Genomic DNA, 19,892 nt, shown 5'->3' on the forward strand with positions numbered 1-19,892 from the left:
TCTGACTCTAGACCTCTGGTTCTTAACTATGTTAACAAATACAGATACCTTGACCTCACCTCTGACCCGTTAATCTGATTGGTTTGGGGGGAGGCTATACATTGATATTTCCTTTCCTCCTTCCTTCCTTCCTTCCTTCCTTCCTTCCTTTCTTTCTTTCTTTTGAGAGGGGCACAGGGAAAGGGAGAATCTTAACCAGTAGGCCCCCCTCCAACCTCATCCCCCCACCCCCACTGCCCAGTGTGGAGCCCAAGGTGGGGCTCAATCTCACAACCCTGAGATCATGACCTGAGCCAAAACCAAGAGTTGGACACTTAACTGACTGAGCCACCCAGGTGCCCTTACATCGATATTTTCCAAAGCTGCCCAGGTGATTCTAGGGTGTGGCCAGAATTGAGCATCACTGATGTGTGTTCTTTGTTGAGCCAAAGTCTTTTCAGATAAAAGCTGAGATTTGCACGTGTGTGTGTGTTTGTGTGTGTGTATGTGTGTGTGTGTGTGTGTCATACATAAATCTGTACATAATGCGCTTGGGGGTGTTATGCCAGCTGAGAGAGTGGCGGGAATTCATACTCAGCCTCATATTAATTCAGGAACACCAGAAGTAATGCAAACACATATGTCCATGCCGTCTTAATTAGTCCCTGCTGGTTGCTCTGTTCACAAAATGGAAGAAGTATTGCCAAATGTCTGGGATTCCAGCCCATTTTAATTCCTTGTTGGCTTCACAGGAATGAAAAAGCAGGTAAGATGGTCCGGAACAGAAATAACGCCCAACATTCCCACGTAGCCTTGTAACTCATCTAGCACTTTACATATATGATATCACAGAATCCTTATGAGACTGAGATTAATTTTCTTAACTTTAGGGATAGAAAACCCAAGACTCTTAATCCAGTCCCCAAATACACAGGTAGAAAGTAGCAGATGCCAATATTCTAACCCAAACTTTGTGATGTCTTACTTTTCTTTCCTTCATTTACCTCCTTCGTGCATCCGCGTTGACCTTGCCAAACAGTCCTTAGGGGATCAAGCAGGGGGTATGGTTGCATGGGTGAAATACACCATTTCTTTGGGGGTTGAAGTGAAGAGAATGGGGTTGGTATTGTGGGTTTTTCCTCTCTATCCCATACAGAGTCAAACCAAAGAGAAGATTGTGTTGTCTTTGAATGCAGCTGGTTAACCTTGGTCAGAGGAAGAGACGAAGGCCACGGGCCAGGTGTGTAATCAGTCTCAAGAGAAGAGATTAGATTAGAGTTCATTCTAGCCTTAACTGATGCCTTGATCAGAGCAAAACAATCTCATTCTCTGGACTTTTCCTTTTTAAAAGTCACTGATACTGTAACTAGTAACCAGATAGAAAAAGCACATGTCCCCAAACATAAAGATTTCTGTAGACTACAACTGAGCTATCAGGTTTGACCCACAGTTTCTGTAACTGTCTTGAAGAGGCTCAAAATTTTCCAGAAGTTCTTAGATTATTAAGCTATAATTTGAGCATCACCTATAGGAAGAAAGAAATCACCACCCGGGGTAGAGTGTAATTCTCTGTTCTAATAATTCAGGCACTTCTAAAAGAAATTGTTGTGAACATTTACATATATCCATGTGATATAATCTAAATTCAGACTGAGTCACATCGAAATAAAGCAGCAGAGGAGAATCCCAGGGAACCAGGCATTAAAGCATTTCATGGGGGGCAAAACAAGTTTAGAAAACTGGGTAAAAATGGAGTGACATTCTTAACACAGTTAGCATTTCACAAGAGGGAAGAGTTTGTGCCAACATGCCATAATCTAGTTGAGACTACATTTGCCCTTTAGGACATGTATTAAAATTCTAGGGCAAGCCATATGGAGAGAGGTTTGCAAAATTGTATACTGAAAGCTAGGCAGTGTACCTTATTCTCAAACAGCCGTAATGCTTGCCACTTGGAAGGCTAAAATAGTAACAGAATCACCAATTCGTGTGAGATATATTTAACACCAAACATTTCCAACTCCCGAATAAAAGCAAATTAGTCTATTGAGGCTGGCTCATAAAAATCATTTTAGAGCTACAAAACAATTCTGAAGTTTTAGTCATAATAACACTTAGAGCTTCCTTGAGAAGGATCTGAAGACATCATATTAAAATATAATGAATAAGTCTAAGCTTCTCCACTAAACACTTGAAAATTAAGACTTACTAGAATGCCACGAAGGCCCGGTTTTATCCCTTCCTTCATCAACCTCCCTCCCCACCTTTTTCTATTTCAAAGGAATCCCTGAGGACAAAAAGTCATGAGGAAATGCAGAAAGTATGAGGCTCAAGTTGTTTATTGTGAATGTCTGTTCAATAAGCTAGATACCATATCACCAGTACAACTGTGTGATGCCCTACATTTGTGAGGTCATTTTTATAATGACTATGTATCCATTTCGTGTACCTGATATCCTGAACTGGTATTGGCTAATTGTGTGGCTATCTAGAGGTCAGATAAGTTAAAGAGAAGAAAAGACTCAGAACAGATGTGAACTTCTCTTTGCCTCGTTAATGTAACTGACCTTGGAAGGCGGCAAGTGGCCCGAGTTTTTGAATCCTACAACTCATTTCAATCTCAGCTCTGCACTCACCAGCTGCCCATTTATAAATGGGTACAACAATGCCTACCTCATTGGACGGATATGAGGATTAAACTGAGCTAATACATACTAAACTCCATGTATCCATGTATAGTGCTTTATGTAAGACAAATGCGTAATAACTATTATTTTTCACTTTCCTTCAATTTTGTCTCAATGACTTAGGTAATTCCTCTCTCATCATGATACAGTACTTCTTTTAGCTAGTGTAGATGTCAATCAAGAGTGTTTTAAATAGTTAACATTCATACGTTCTCACTTTCCTTAGAAACAGGTCTGTGTTAATTCATCACATGGTATTTCTTTAGTTCTTATTGATAATAGTTGGTGTTCTGGGTAGTCCTTAATTCTACAGTAATTTTTTTTTAAGATTTATTTATTTACTGGATAGAGGGGTGGGTAGGGGCAGGAGAACGAGAGAGAAACTCAAGCAGACTCCCTATTGAGTGTGAAGTCTGACACGATCTCACAACCCCAAGATCATGACCTCCCCCAAAATCAAGAGTTGGACACTCAACCCACTGAGATACCCAGGCACCCCATTTGTAGTAATATTTCCATTAATAAAAATAATTCGTTCTAATGAAATAGTTGATGTCAGAAATTTTGTGAGTAGAAGTAGAAACAATAAACAAACACAATATGGCTTCCCTTTTCACTTCCCAGCCTTGGTCATGATTCTATCCTCCTCTGTGGGTTCGATGGCATCTGACTTTAGTACAGGATGGGAAGACCCCATCATGTCCCTTGGGTGGTTCACCGCCCAGGGGCTTGGCATCTACCCCTGGATCTTGACTAAGTAGTTTCTTGACGCTTCTTGATAACGAGTTAACAGGACTCCAAGGGGTGATGGCTACTCCTCAGGTGGAACCAAGTTTCTGATCTTTCTAACCAGACTACCCATTTCACATGTGTGATATACTGAACTGGTGTTGGCTAGTTGGGTGGATATCAAGTTCTCTCTGAGGGCACCAACTTTTTTTCACTGAAGGGAGCCCAAGCAGTGATGAGGAGGCCCAGCTTAGACCAGTTAGATAATTCTCAGTCAGAGGAGAGCTGTCACAGCGAGCGCTGCATGACCACTATGAAAAACGTATTTATATACAAATGTACATTATTTTATATGTTGAAATTGTTAAAATTAGAAATGAAGAAGCATGTGACCTGTGGTGAAGACAAGCCATGTCACTCACCTGCCCAGGCTGTTCACAGGCTGTCTGGTACCTGGCCTGCTGGCACAATTCTTTGACTCTCTCATATTTGGGCAAGTGATTTGACTGTTGGATATTCTTGCTGGATTCTTCTTTCTTACGTAAAAACTTCCTTTGACAGAAAAGAAGAAGTTTCTGATGTGAGAAATGATCTGATTTACCCGCCCAGCATCTTTTGCCTTTTCTCTTTTTTTCCCCTGCAGCATGACTCCATATTCTTCAAATGGCATGAAATAGATGATAAGACCTTGTCCATAGGAGCTCAACATTTGCTGACTCCTTTGTGAAAATTATAAGCCAGGTACTAGGAAGAATTGTTATCTCCCTAAAACATTAATTTCAAAACTTTGGGCAAAAAATGTCTAGCTTCAGATTCATATAAATGCTTTTCTTTCAATATATGTATGGAAAAAAAAAAGAGACAATGAGGATTATGAATCAAAAGGGGAAACCCAGAAGGGTGACAGTCTCATATGTGTATTTAAAACTAGGAAAGGCACTTACGGAAAGGAAGGAGAAAGGAGAGGGCGAGGCAGGACTTGGGAAGGAAGGCTGAGAAAGTCAATGGACTGGTCCAATTCAGAACCGAGGTCGAAAAATGCAACAGTCAACGCTTTGGTTCCTTTGTATGAGAACTTATGCTTTACAGTTCTGATGCAACAATCATTACTGTGCTAGCCAGTGGAGAATGAGTAGCAAACCATTCAATCTTGTGACCAAGCTTACGAAATCTGCATGCTTAGTAAACTGGAATAAGGGGGAAAAAATACCCAGCAGGGAGAGCTGCCCACTAGGCCTGGTTCCCAGAAGCACCCCAGGAACCAGTAATTACCCTCTTTCCACGAGGAACGTATCACGCCAAATTCTGGCTTTCTTGTTTGTTCGAAACCTGAAAGCAAAATAATAATATTTACTGTTGGCATCTGGACGTTTTTCCACATGCATCTGTGCTCACAATTTATTTAAAGAAACACCTCTCACTTCCCGCAGACCGCGACTGCCCCTCCATCAGTATGCTGTTCGCAAACAGCCAAGACATTCTCAGCTTGGGGTGATTCTCATGGGCAAGGCGTCCTTGGCCTTCACTCCTTTCAGCGGCCGGTGGGCTCTGGGAGCCGAGGCGCTTGGGGCTGGCTGAGGGAAAGCGAATGGACACACCTGTTACCTGGCCTTTCCAGATCCAGAAGTTTGAGGACGGACTTGCCGTCCACATCAGGAGGAGTGTCGAGCCCAGCGATGTCCAAGATTGTTGGGGCCAGGTCAATGTTGAGAACGATCTGTGGGACTCTGCAAAGGGACAAGTGGTCACCCCCGGAACCAATGTCTGTGGGGGTGGCATGGAGGGCCACTTTCTCCACACCGATACTTCTCGGCCTTCAACCTTCTTCCCCCACCTTGGTCTTTCACACATAAAACTGTTACACCTACATCAGACAATTCTCAAAGTGTTTCCAACGACCTGAAGAGATACAATCACATTCTTCAAAGAAACGCTTTTACTACTATCGTCTTCTCCCAGATGTAGCGGCAGAGGAGGCACATGGAGGAGATTCAGAATATCTGGCTTCTGGGCCCCAACGCAGCCACTTCCAGAATCAGGGACTCTGAGAGAGGCACTGGTGCTGTGCCAAGCTTCTTCTGTGTTAGATCAGGAGTCCAGGCTGGGGAGCGCCTGGGTGGCTCAGTGGGTTAAGCATCTGCCTTTAGCTCAGGTTGTGACCTTAGGGTCCTGGGATTGAGCCCCGCATGGGGCTCCTCGCTCAGTGGGGAGTCTGCTTGGCCCTCTGCCCCCCTCTTTCTTCATGCTGGCATGCCCCCCTTCAAATAAATTAGTAAAATCTTAAGAAGAAGAAGAAGAAAAAGAAGATGTAGTCCTGGCTGGATGCTCCTTAAGGACCATTCCGGATTTGAAATTCCACTTGGATTCTTATCTTTAACTCTTTCCATAACTTGTTTCATGTACACAATTTTATTTTACACTGAACATTGTGATGTGGATGGCAGGGAACATAAAACCCATTTTGTAACGGGAAAAGAGAGATGCAGAGGGAGGCAGTGACTTGTCTAAGGTAGCAGAAATAGAATGCTAGTCTTTTAGACTCTTTTTTCTTCTAACAGAAAATCATGCTTTTTAAAAATTTTATTTTCTTTAAAAATTTTTCTTTAGTAATAATTAAAAAAACAAACAAACAACTAGAGGCAGACACTGTTTCCGTTTTTGTTTCTCTTTTTAAAGACAGTGTATGTCTGATTCAAAGAAAGTCCAGATATGTCCCTAACGATCCCATTCTATGTCTGTGAGCACAGGCCGTGAGATGTGGATTTTGGTCCATTTGGCAGAATTAGTCATTGATAGTTAATTTTCCTTTTTCGTTAAATAGCATACTTCAGTTAATTTAACATGTGGTAGGGGAAAAAAAAAACACAAGATTTTCATTTTCTGAATTACCAACCTCCCCCTACCTACACCCTTTTCTGTTTCGGGTGAAAAGAAACCAGACCCTGAGATTGATAATCGAATCATCTCAGATACACATAAGCCACAATAGCCAAATGTTGCAAGCAGAGAAATACGTACACGGATCCTGGTTCTACACTTGGACCACGAATAAAGAAAGGCACGCGGATATCAAAGTCGTATGGCATGGATTTCCCCTTGACCAGTCCAAACTGGCCGATATGGTAACCATGGTCAGCGGTGTAAATGATGTAAGTGTTCTCCAGCTCCCCTGTCTCCACGAGCATATTATACAGCTGAAATACAACAGAGACAAGATGCGCAAGATGACAAGAGTGTTGCCGTGATTTTCCCCGAAAGTCTTCCCCATTATTTTTTAAAGGCAAGTGTCACTTTAACAAGGCTGAGAAACATGATGACTATCTACATGTTCCAGTTGCTTATAATCCTGGAGGGAAAATGTCTAATGATAGAGTAATGTAACTTTTTTGAATCTGGCACATTGTTCTTCAAGCTTTTGTGCACCTATTTAAAAAAAAAAACAAAAAACAAAAAACAAAAACCAAACAACAAACTCTACAAAACAGCCAGCCCCTGCCACCTAACTTACAGTTTTTACTTCGAAAATCCACTGTTAAAGCAAACTTTATCATCACTCTTTACATAGTTATCAAGGATTACGAAGAGGCTGCTTTGGAGCTTGAGCCAACTAAATCCAGCCTCTAGGCTTGTTTCGTTTGGCTTCTGTTATTTTTTTAAATTCAGGAAATTTCATATAAAATATTTGTATTTCTGGTTTCCTTTGAAAAGTCAAAGAACTCATGATACTGGATCTATTTTCCTACGTGGCAAAAATAAGCTGGAGCTGAGTAGTTGCTCCTTGTTACAGATGTGGGTGTTTAACGTTCCCCATAGTCCCCACCATGCCCTATCGCTTTATACAAGACCAGCTTTAGGTATTTACGTTATTTGCCTAATTCTTGAAGGTATTTGTGAGTGTAGCTCTTGACTTAAGGTGTTTTGATTTTTGTCCTCTCTTTGCTGCTGGCTCCAAAGAACCAGGCCTGGAGAGCTAGTGGAAGGGGTCAAGATAAGGGAGGGAAGATAAAGTCACTCAACACACACGTACACATATTCACGCACACGGGCTCTCTCCCTCTCTTGAAAACACCAACGAGACGAAGACGGAATTAGCAAGACTGGATCTACACCAAGGAAGCTGGGCCAAAATCTGTCACTGAGGCAAGTTTGTGTACTTACCCTTTCCACAGAATCATCCACTGACATCAAAGTCTGAAGCCTTTTGCGATGTAGAATGTTTGTAAATTCCATATGGATGGGCAGCATGGGTCCCGTGTACTGCATAATCCAGTGCTTATCCATGTTTGGTGCATAGTTATAACTAGGGGTTCTGAAAATACCCAGAAAGGATTCTTACTATATACAATTTTAGTCAGGTAGAGAAAAATCTCAAGGTGAAGGTTGTAAAGTAATCATTTAGGAAAGGTAATTTAGACATTGCTATTTTTGTCTCCCACGGGTCTTCTATGTTTATAAGAAGAGCTCAAAACTTCACTACCCCAAATATCACACATCCCCAAAAGGCATATGGATTCAAATTTATAAAACCTAGATAGGCAGCTAAAAAGGTAATTAGTGCAAGTTCATTTGATTCATTGAATAAAATGTGTAAAAAGACATCAGGATGATCATGTAAGATCTAAAGATAAAATTCTGTAATACACAAGGGGATATTTTCATGGTGATGTTAACTCTATAAATGTTGTAGTTAATTAGGCTACTAGATATAGTCACAAAGATGTGGAATAACATAATTTTTTCCTCTTGATTTTACTGGGCTATTCTATTGATTACTTACATATCTAGTCTATGAGTTTTTCTCATTCCTAACCTTATATATAGATAGCATTAATTTAATGGGCTGTACTGGAGTTAAAGCCAATCTACTTCTGCAATATACATGCTTATTTATAAAGCCATTCTTTTTACAGACAATTCGATACATGTGCAGACACAATTTTTGTTAACTACAGGGAGGTGGGTCTTATTCCTCTAGAACATGTGGGTTCAAGCCTATATTTAATTTATTGCAGAAATCCAAGTGGTGTCTCATACATTTTATTGGGGACCCACAAAATATGTCGCCTTCTTTTTGAGATCTAACCCAAATCCCTTGACCATTAGATGCTGCTACCTCATCCTCCTGTGCCATCTTTTATATTACAAAACAAGAGAAATAGGGGTGCCTGGGTGGCTCAGTCAGTTAAGCGTCCAGCTCTTGATTTAGGGTCAGGTCATGGTCTCAGTGTCCTTTTGCTTGGGATTCTTTCCCCCTCCCGCCCCTCCCTCTCTAACCCCCCCTCCCTGCTCCTCTCCCTTCTTGCTCTCTCTCTAAAATAAAAATAAATTTAAAATAAAATAAATAAATAAAATATCAAAAAACCCCCAAAACCCAAAACCGAAAAACCCTAGAGAAATAATCACTGTGAGCTGAGTGAATTCAGGAGCATTTACCATGTACTCTGCTGGTTTGCTCTAGTGCAAATTTCCCTCGGGGTGAACCTGGAATTTCTGAGCTACACAATTGTTTACTGGGCTATTTCTATGCATGCTGAACAATATAAATGCTGCCTGTTGTTACACATTTTCAAAATCTTACTTGCGAGTTGAAAATGCTGTTTTGGGGTGCCTGGGTGGCTCAGTCAGTTAAGTGTCTGCCTTTGGCTCAGGTCATGATCTCAGGGTCCTGGGATCGAGTCCCACATCAGGCTCTCTGCTCAGTGGGGAGTCTGCTTCTGCCTCTTACTCTCCCTCTCTGTTCTCCCTCTCCGTCTCTCTCTCTCAAATAAATAAATAAAATATATATATATTTTTCTAAATGCTGTTTTGGTACCACTGAACTTCTTGGCACAAAAGAAGGTCACATTATACCCTGTTGGTCAGTATGGATGCTAGTTAACTAACAGAAGTACAACAGCACAAATACCAGCATAACAGTGAGCACAGAAGACACTATCCCTAAAATTGTATAAATCGTGCTCAGTAGTGTAAGTCAACTCCTTTTTAAAGGGGCAGATTTGCAGAGTAGGAAAAGCAAGTGTGGTTCACTTTGCTCATCTGTAAATGGGGATAATAGTACCTTTCTTAAAAAGCTCTTTTGAGGAACAATAGGTCTATTTGTCTATCTCTATCTATTTAATCATTATCAATCATCTCTCTATCCATCTATCACCTATTTATTATCTATCTATCTATCTATCTATCTATTCCTATATCACTTAAAAGTGCTAGTACAGAGGCACATATATTTCCTACATGAGCCAATAAACATTCTATGTAAGTGTCTGGGTTGAAAAATCCTGTTGCATTAAAAATCAAACAAGCTCTCCAGGTATCACCTGCTATTCTTTTCAAGAGAAACTTTCAACATAAACTTTCTTCTGTTTACCCAGGAAATGACTCATGAACCATTTGTCCCCTGTTTTTGGCCTGAAAGGGTTCCTGATATCTAAGAGTGAACACGGGCAGAATCAGCCTCTTCAATCTCAGGGGCTCATGCAGTAGGAAAGGATGTAAACCCTGTTTCTTATTCTTCACGCAGCATGTCGTGGTACAAACAGGATTAGATGGAGAGGCTGAGCAGGATGACAGAGGGGGCTTCTAAGCCCCATCGGAGAGGGATTTTCACCCGCAGGGGTGGCTAGAGGTCAGAAAAATAGAGCAAGTGGGTCATGAAAGGTCCCCTAACCATTTACTGATACGTGTCTCGAAAAAGAATAGGGCTATAAAAGATCACACAAGGTTTCTTTATAATACCTAAACATCTTCCTCTTACTGCCTTTGATGTCGGTTTGCCTTAATTTTGAAATAAATCGAGTTGACTTTTTTAAAGCCACAAAACCTCAACACAAATAAAAATTAACAATAGGGAACCGAAACGAAGACTCGCAGCGGGCAAATTATATCTTCTACCAGCTACCTTGATGTGCTTGGCACAACTCCATTTCACTTTGAGGAATGGGGAAGGTCGTAGCAAATTACAAGCTTCCAATTGGACTCCCGGATTTACAGAATGACATATGTTAAATCTGGTTTATATTAAAAAGGAGAGTTCAGGTCTGTTGTCAAAGATGTCCTTCCCTACCCGCAACTGCCTTTTTCTCCCCTCCCCCTTTAATTTCTCCAAGTGGGAGCAGACCCCCAGCTCTGGAACCGAAATCCCAGGTGGGATCTCAGCAGGGGTAAGGAGGGGGGGATGCATTTGCCTTTTAAAGCCTGCCCCTGCTTCCCACCCACTGAACAGCAGCTGTTCGGGGACCTGCAGGTGGAAGGTCGGGGGTCGCTGGAATTGACAATATTGCTGAAAAGTGATCTTTTGCCAAAGACCTGTGGTTGCCTCCTGCTGGGGTCTTCCAAATTCCTGGAAGATGCAGCCTTCTGTCCTCCAGTGATAATTAAGGCTTGCTTCCCTAAGAACTGACTCACAATGACTCAAACGGGGCCTGGAGCCCTCAGCTGGAACGGTAGCCACTGAAAGGAGCAGGTAACTGTTTTGGGGAAAAGTGGACAATCACAGGTCCGATTGTTCCAGAATGTTTGGGGATCAGACCTGAAATCTCATCCCAGCTCTGTTACTTACTACTGCGTGATCTTGGCAACTTTTTTTTTTTTTCCCTCTAAGACTCTGTTTCTCCATCTGTGTAATGGGCATAACGACTTCAGAGCTTTGTGAGGGTTTAAGGAGATTTCAGTGACTCCAGAGAACACATCCTGGGACCGCATCATACTCGTCCTCATGGGTAGCTGGGAAAGATCTCATCATTTAATAGCTCTTTTGGTTGCTGTGGCAACCCTGAGGAGCAGGCAGGACACTTTATTCCCATTTCACAAATGAGAAACTAAGGTGTATAGAGGTGGCTCAGAAATTCCTTCCCGGGGCCGGAGTTCCTCCCATGACGTCACAACGACCAGAGTCCTGCACCAGAGTCCCCAAGGAGCGCCTCAAAATCCCTGTCATTCAAAGATCTGATACATACATTCCTTTCTGCCAAAACTAAGTCCTAAAATCCTTAGCCTTCATCCATTAGCCTTTTCTGCTCCCCATTCAAGTACCTCCCACAGCTGCCCAGTGTCTGCTTTTGCTGACAATACAAGATAAAGTTGGACCCTCTAAGGCAAACTGGATGCATCAGCGAAAAGATAGATAATACTGGCTCTTTGCTTAAAAACTGAGAGGAGAGATGACGAAGTTGTCGTTTTTAAGTTTCTGTCGCTTTAAGAAAAAAAAAAATCCACTTTGGGGTCACAGTCACACGTGCCTGACCTGGTAAGGCTCCTTCTTGTCTGTTCCAAGAAGGATTTTAACCAGTAATTCTGCATTCCAGGCCTTACACTCTCCCCCAAACCTAGACTATTCTCATAGTTTAAAATGTTAACTTTCCCCCTGTGAGGCTTCTCTGCACATTGCTTTTTCTTCGTGTTTGAATTTATTGCTCAGCACTAGATCACAGATCCTTTCGACTGCACATTTGTGACTTCAACTTTTGCCGTCCATGCCGATTCTCTCTGGGCTTTGATTCCCTCTCCTCTGCTGCTTATTGGCATAACGAGAACACGAATCCTGAAAATCAGTAATGTCACCTTTCTTTTTTGATGGGAGGGTATTTGGGGAGAATAATTCTCACTAGACGAGAAATGGTTTTAAGAAATGCATGTGTCGTGTATGAAATCCATATTCCGGGAATTGCAAAGAACTTAGCAGTTCATTTTTACCGCTGATGGCCTTTGCTGTCACCCAGCGAAAAGAAAGACATTTCAAGCATTTCATATCTGCATGTGTGTTTTCTTCATTTGTTATTTAGTCTCGGACAACAACAAAAACTCTAATGATCTAACTCTTAAAGAGCACTGGTAGTGGGTCCTTCATTCTGTAAGAAATGAAATAGGTTTCAATTCCCAGAATAAGCTAGTTATATAGACTTAAGACACTCACTCAAAGCATTAAATTGGAAATTCTATACTTAATCTCCCAGGCCACACCATCTCAGCTTTCACTCAAATTGAACTTATTTAATTGACTTTGTAGAGATATTCCCCACCTGAGTTCAAATGTCTTTAGGTAGGTAACATTTGAACGCATGCAGAATAATATCAAATGATCTTGATTATAGATACCGCAGGAAACTAATTTAAAAAGTCTTCTAAGATGCCGCAAACTCCAACAGAATTGTGCAAACCCACACACGGGAGCCACTTCTAATATTAACTGTAACTGTGACGAGTGCTGAGCAAAGCAAGGGAAGTACAAAGATCACCTGGGGCCAAGAGAACAGAGGTTTAGCTCCAGCTTTGTCCCTGTCTACTTATGTGACTTGGGCAGAGCCACTTGGGTCTTTTATTTTTTTGAAATAAAGTTTGGGCCTTCATTTTTTAACCTAAAAGGTTATGGCATTCGATGATTTCTAGGTGTCCTTTAATTCATAAAAACAACTGCTTGAATATTTTTATGCTATCTAAATACGTTTTAATGTCACCTGGAATTAACACGCTTATTCATTTGCTAAACAAAAAAATATCTGACAAGGGATGGGGAAGGAGCCATGTTCCCCAGACACCGGAAGCAGAGAGGTAACACTTGGCCCTGCCTTCTGGAAAGAGCTATCTTGCCTAACTCTAGGGCCTCATTCACACCTTATCTTGTGTGAATGCTGCCCCCTGGAGATGTGCAGTTTGACTTCAAGGGTCTGGGTAAACAGCCAGTGCCATGGGATATGCAGTCAATGACAGAGAGAAGAACGAAGTGGGAACACAGGGAAGGAGCGATGAGTTCTGCCCAGATTAAAGATTCTTACGGAGAATTTAAAATTCTCTCATCTTCAAAAGCATTTTCTTTTATGGATCTGTGGAAGCAATGAAGTGAGGATGTGCAAATTCCTCTAAGGGAAAACATTTCTTTCCCATTTCGGACAACAGAGGTGTTTTAAAAACTTTGTTCTGAGGCTTACGCAGAGGTTGTTGTCCCTTTAGCACACTTTGTCATCCCCCAAACAGTGCTTTTAGACCAATTCTCGCAAGTTAGAGGAGCTGGATTGTTCTACCAAGAGTTTAGATTTCACTTGAACCGGTGTTTGTGTGTTCATACACACAATCAGACACATTTCCAGGGACAGGGAGAAAGAACTGGTGAAATGGAATAATAAAAAATTTCAGTTGATAGGGGGATGGTTGGTAGGAAAGTGCTGAGGGAGTCTCTTAGCTTCCCCCAGAATCATAGGGTAGGTAAATGGAGTCTCCTTTCCTGTCACTGCTGCACATTATCATGTCATGGCGGCCAGGAGAGAAAAGCTGTGTCACAGAAAGAGTGAGGGTATAGCAATACTAGGAGGATCCTGGGAGGTAATTTACTGAAAAGGACAATAGGGTCTTCGCCACAGGGAAGAGCTTTAGGATAAGGATTATCATGTGTGATGTTATGACGGAGACTCCCTCAGGTATCACCGAGGCCTAGAACAGCTGAACCACTTCTGATTAAACAGTGCCTCCTGTCACGAGGGGTCCATATCTGCCCTCGTTCTTAGTTGGTTGGCAAAACCTTCAGCCTTGAAGTGTAAAGCCAGCAAGCCAGTGTTGGCCCGGCTTCCTTCCTTTGTTGGGAGTGGAAAGTATCGTGGAAACACGATGCATTCACTCCGGTTGGAGAGGGCCAGATGACGACCGCCTGAGGCCACACGAAAGTCACCTGGATACTGCATGACCACCAAGGAAGGCCACCGCACGGAACGGGTTCACATTACTTGCTTCTCCCAACAGGGGAGTGTCTACAGCCTCTCCTGTTTGCAGAGGGCTTGCCGAACATGTCTGCAAAGCATGCTCGAGTGTGTGGCGAACATTTTCGCTGAGGAAACCCGCCATTCAGGAGCTCCATGCTCCATAATTAGCCGCCTGTCTTCATCTGTCTCACTCCTTTTGTCTACAGACTGAACTGTGGACCTGTGCAGTCACTCATGGTGACAAGAGCCGCACACAGACTCTTCGCCGGCCCCCTCCTCCAGCGAGCGGCAGCCAGGGAGGCCTGGGCAACGAAGACTCAGCTAACTCAGGCCTTCGAAGGCCTGAGGGAGCCACAGCGGCTCTCTTCATGCCCGAGGCTTAGCGGCAAACAGAAGCTGAGTTGCCTAGCCAACTGCATGGATTTTCATTTTCTAGGGCTGAGGGTATTTTCCTCACTGGCACTTGCTCGCAGCACCCATTTTGCAGCCGGAAAAGATAACACAGCCCAGATGGGTGCTTATCCTGCCTGGGTGTGGGTGTTTAGAGCGGCCGGGGGTGAGAGGCTCGTCCCAGTGTGAGTCTTAGCTTGTCAAGAGCTTTGTCACATCACAATGACGCCTATCAACTTGTCATTTCTTCAGCTGCTTCCCCTGAACGTGAAGTTGAACCAAATGAAATTGCACTTTTTGTGGGTCAGGAAAGACGGCCTCAAGAAAGAGCAGCTTTATGTGGTTCATCTCAATGGAAAGGATCAATAAGGATCAGCGTCCATGAAGTGGCTTCTGTGTCCCAGGCCCTATGGGGGAACTTGACCTGTGTTTCCTGTCTCAGTTTTTGTTCATGACATCATGTCAAAGTGCTAGTATTAACCCCATTGAACAGATGAGATGATGGAATTTCCTAGAGGTTAAAAAAATGCCCACAGGCTTAGTAGTGAGAAGGCATGAAAAAAGAACCATGCTCATTTGTCTCAAAGGCCTAAATACTTTCACTCTGCCAAGTGTAGAATTTTTTTGATAGTCACTAGTAAGCCACACAGGTAGTTCCCGCGAACTCAAAAGAAATGACTGAAACAATTTTCATGTGAAAATGACCGAGTTACATATTCTGTCACTACCCCACCAAATGACCTCCAGTGACTCTGCTTACGGTCACGTACAAATTCATTCAGGTCCTCAAAACTCTGCTAGTCTCCTTTTCTGGCTTTATCCCTTCCTGCCTCCCTTGCACTCCATTTTCCTAGGTCACATCTTAGACTGTCTCACATAACGTGGCGGCCACTCATCCACGATACATTTTCTTCCTGAAATCATCTAGCCAGTCTGTAGAATCAGCTGCAGAAATCGTACCCATTCTTTGAGGCCTGCTCTGAATGTCTGCTGGTCCATGAATTTTCTGTGTTCCCCTGAAAGATGAGAATACCTCTTCCTCCATAGCCCCTTGAAGGCCTGTCCTAGTACTTACGCCTTCTGTTCTGACTGGTGCTCGTCTGTTTGGACACTTGCCTATCCTCCCCCCAGAGTAGGGGCTGGGGGCAGACTCAACCTGTAATGGGTCAGGGAGCAAATACTGGGGGCATTGCAGGCCATAATGTATTTGCTACAACTACTCTGCAGTTGGATTGTGAAAGCAGCCACAGATAACACATAAACAAATGAATGTGGCTGTATGTCAATAAAGTTTTATTAACAAAAGCTGGCGGCAAGCTGGATTTGGCCCCAGGGGGTCCATGCCTATCTTTGCTCCCTGGTTCCTGATTGTGAGCAACTGTGTCTTCCTTGTGCCTATATCCCAGCTGTACTGGAGAGCACCACTCATAAATATTTGTAGAATCAAATAGAATTTGTAATTGCTGGGCTCGGAGTTGCTGTTGTTCAGTGATGATGAAGGCCCAGGGAAGTCTGCAGATTCCTCTCCTCCTACAATTGTCTGTGCATGCCACTGGCTCTCAGAACCTCTTGACCTGCAGCTGATTTTTCTGTAGGCTCGAGACCTTGCCCAGAAGCTTCAAAGCAGGCTGACTTCTAAGGAGCCATAAAACACCACATTTTGTCAATGCCCTCTCCTCAACCTCAGGAAAACACCGGTAAGGGTTACGGTTGTAGCACGCCTCCTTAGGCTGAGCATCTGCTAGTGTAACAAGAAAACCGACACAGAGTGATTTTCTGATTCAAAAAGAAAAGAGAAAGGTGGGTCCCAGGGCCAGGAAGAAAACTACAAAGACCTTTCTCTTTCACTGAACCAGCAGGTTGCCCATCTGTAAGTGATCTGGAATGGAGAGCCCCTCGCCATTTGTGGGCTTTGCTCATGAATTTTGTTGCATGGTTATATGTAGGTAGACCTAGAGCTTTGTATATCCATCCGCAGCGTTCTTCCCGAAACACAGCGGCTCACGCAGACCACATTTCCCAGGCGCTGGGGGAACCTGCTTTCTTTGTTGACAATAGTTCATGTTGAGATGCTTCCATCCTTCCATCCTAACTGGGCATGTTCAGCAGGGTGTCTGTCCTGGTTTTATATTTAATGTTAGTTCCTGCCCTCCGTCAGCTCTGACCTCCTTCCTTCTTTCTAAATCACTTGATATGGCAGAGACAACCTGAATACCACTGGCCCAAAGCCATGAATTTACTAGTTATAAGATAAAAAAACAAGTATATAAGGGAAGATTCTTCAGGGATGTATAATGACCAGCAATAACAGTGCCTTCGGTATGTCCCTCTTTCCATAAATACACTTACTCAATTTTCTTTCTGTCTTGGATTGTGGCTAGGAAATCAGTATGGGTGAGAAGAGATGCTACTTCAGCATAAACAGAGCAAGAACCAATTTTGGAGGTTTAGTGGTGAAGGAAACATACCAGTTCCCTGGTCCCTACTTTCCTGATGGCAGATCCTTCCGTAGACACAGAGCCAAGCGCTCTGTCGGGAAGGCTGCACGTTATTGCAACGGACGGGAAGGAAGCGGGTCAGGGGAGTAAAAAACAAAATCATGTTCTTCGCTGCCAAAGCATCCGGACTTTTTCATTCCTGGCTGGGGGAGTTACCAGCCTCACAGGGCTCTCTGCCTCGCTCCCCCCGCACCCCAGCCCCTTTTCTGGGCCTCCCCTCCCCTCCTTACCAAAGCTCCTGCCTCTCAAAAGGAAACATCAGGTTATTTTAAAGCCATGACCTGAGAAGGCCTCTCGGGCAAGCCGGCGCAAGCTGCCTTCTGCAGGAGTCCTAATTGCACATCTGCAGCAAAGCTGACCCCCGTATTCTCCTGGAAGACAGACCCACGTTTCTACCACCAGAGACCAGGGGGCGCCACTCTGCCGCTACAAGGAGCATACCCTCGGATCGTTATTTTTATGAGATCATGCTCAGGGATATTATTTAAGACAACCGAAGGGAACGCCTGATACAAATTTCCCCCATTCACCGTAAGTGCTTCTCTTCCTTTCCATTTAGCTACTTAACAAAGATTGGACACACTGTGACTCCTAATCACGCCGCGAGACCTGGTCCTTATGCCAGGCCCCGTGGCCAGCCTGCCCCGTGGTATCTTGGCAGGAACTGATTGATGTTCCTGCCTCGGGAGACGGGGCATGGAAGGAAATAGGGTGAGGGAGAGATGGGAGGTGGGAGGTGGGGAGCATAGGAAAGGCCCGTGTTCAGCAGGTCCCAGAACTGACGTTATTACTCACATGTGTTGGGAAGCATTGGGGTACAGTTTTGAAAACTGTGGGGCCGAGTCCTCGGGGCCGTGGGGCGCAGCGTGGCTGATCACCATCATAATGGGCCTATGGGGATACATTCTCTTAGACATTTTGAAGTAATTAATGCTCTCGTTAGTGATTAAGTCTGTGAAGTAGTCCTGAAACATATATTTGACACAAAACAAAAATTACAAAAGGTGACATTCATCAGATGGCATTTGCATACTGCTTTCTTCAGAAGCGTCTCACTCAATGAAGGCATGAGGCCTAAAGCGGGAAGGAAGGTGATAACTTCCCAAAGCGGCAAAACATCTTCCCAAACGGGACGAAATCAGTTGCCAGTTACTTTCTAAGGTGGCTAGCTTGGTAACACGCAAAAATTTTAAGTAAGGGCACGACTTAGCAATTAGGAAAGAAAAAGAGTCCAGTCAGTCCTGTTTGCCCAAGATAATGATCAGATCTGGCAATCCAAACGCTAGAGCCCATGAAACACCGGATACATATTTCATTCTCAGATTTCATTGATGTAATTCTTTGACAAAAAATTTAATTACTTCAAGGGCAGGAAACACCCACGCCTACTACAAATTCACAGTTGCAGAGCACGCACGCACACACACACACGCGCGCGCACGCACATGCACAAACAAAAGGAAAGGTCTTTTCTTTAAATTCAAAATTCACCTGTGGGAATTATACGGTAATTGCTAAATGAAAGCCATAGCTCAAATCTGGGTGCACAGGGAAAAGCTGCAGTATTTTATCAATTAATTCACTTGAAACAGTAAATATGGGGAGCATTTGATTTCCTGCAGACTATACTGTTAATTGCACAACTAAAATGATACAGCTGCTGGGATTTGAGCCTGACTGGCTAATAAAATGACTTAAGCTGCTGTCCGAGGGACTGATGCAACTCCGTAAGGGGGAAGGAAGAAATGGAATGAAAAGGAACGATGAAAACTTAAACCACCTGCTTCCTCTAAGTGGGTACTGCTGGCCTGGAGCTCCACTGCAAAGTTTATTCAGAAAGTGCCCAGACAGCATTCACAGTGTCAGAGGCTCCCAGGCATGACTAATCACATGTAGATTCAAGGACCAGCACAGCTGCCAAAGCCATGCCCAAGGGAGGAAATCTGTGTCACATGTCATTGTGAGTACAACTCCACAGGCCATCACCTTCTTCCATGGGAGTGTCTGTTTCATTCCTTTTTCTCACTAAAAAAAAAGCCATATATTCTTTTCGGACACAGTTGTCTTTGACACTTAATCAGCTGTGATAATGGGCAAGTTACGCTAATTTTAGTCTTTGGAGGGAATCTTGATTACTTTGCTCTCCTTAGGACAACAGGGAAAGAAAGGTTAATAGCTTGAACAAGGAGCATGAAAGCATCCCTACAGATAAAAAATGATGGCAGTGACAATTAGCGCACTTTGTAGGACATTGCTCAAATCTGCCTCCAAGGTCCCCGCCAGCTCTCGACTTTGATGAGTCTGGAATCTTATTAGCAATGTTTGTGAATTCATTTGCATTCATTGTTTTCTGAAGGGGACGGAAGAGCCAGACTTACACCTTATCTCCCACCAAGTTCCTCCAGCTCAAATCAGGCCAAGCATAAAGCCAGCACCATGCCAAAATTAAATCAAGCTCCTTCTCTCCGATTTCCACCAATGGCTCTTTCGTAGTGATCTACGCTAGATAGAGCAGATTGCCGGCTTCTTTTAGAAAAGTGAGGAAGAGCTGGGCATGGCTAGAAGAGAAGAGGATATTTTAGGCTAATTAGTGGGCTAAATTCGAAGATATTTTCCCCTTCACTCTTGTCGTCTGAAAATTGTTTTATTTTTGGTTGGCAATCGCAAAACCTTTGTGAATTTTAAAAAGTCTAATCTGGGATGCATTTGTTAGAGACACGGAGGGACGTGTCGATTTCAGTTTCTGTGAACAGATTTGGAAATCTGAGGGTTGATGGCCCCAGAGAATGCTGTGGACTCTCTCTGCTGTGGGGCAGGTGTCCTTGTCACATATCAATGCTTGGTCAGACAGGAGGAAAAGCAAAGAATGTGGTTTCCTGACCTTCGATTATTGTGCTTGTCTGCTCTAAACCTGAAGCCAC

The 19,892-nt window shown here is 43.4% G+C and overlaps 1 protein-coding gene across 1 annotated transcript in view; it reads right to left on the reverse strand.

Annotated features, from left to right (window-relative positions):
- Positions 1-19,892, reverse strand: part of SULF1 (sulfatase 1) — a 150,440-nt gene that overhangs the window by 38,949 nt on the left and 91,599 nt on the right. Inside the window, exons 7-12 of the mRNA XM_080801768.1 lie at positions 17,767-17,936; positions 7,554-7,704; positions 6,414-6,589; positions 4,994-5,122; positions 4,668-4,724; positions 3,818-3,947 (exon numbers count right to left, since the gene is read on the reverse strand). Coding sequence (XP_080657894.1) covers positions 3,818-3,947; positions 4,668-4,724; positions 4,994-5,122; positions 6,414-6,589; positions 7,554-7,704; positions 17,767-17,936 — 813 coding nt within the window. The remainder of the gene's footprint in view (positions 1-3,817; positions 3,948-4,667; positions 4,725-4,993; positions 5,123-6,413; positions 6,590-7,553; positions 7,705-17,766; positions 17,937-19,892) is intronic.

Source organism: Martes martes (genome assembly GCF_963455335.1).
Source record: "Martes martes genome assembly, chromosome: 4".
NCBI classification, from domain to species: domain Eukaryota; kingdom Metazoa; phylum Chordata; class Mammalia; order Carnivora; family Mustelidae; genus Martes; species Martes martes.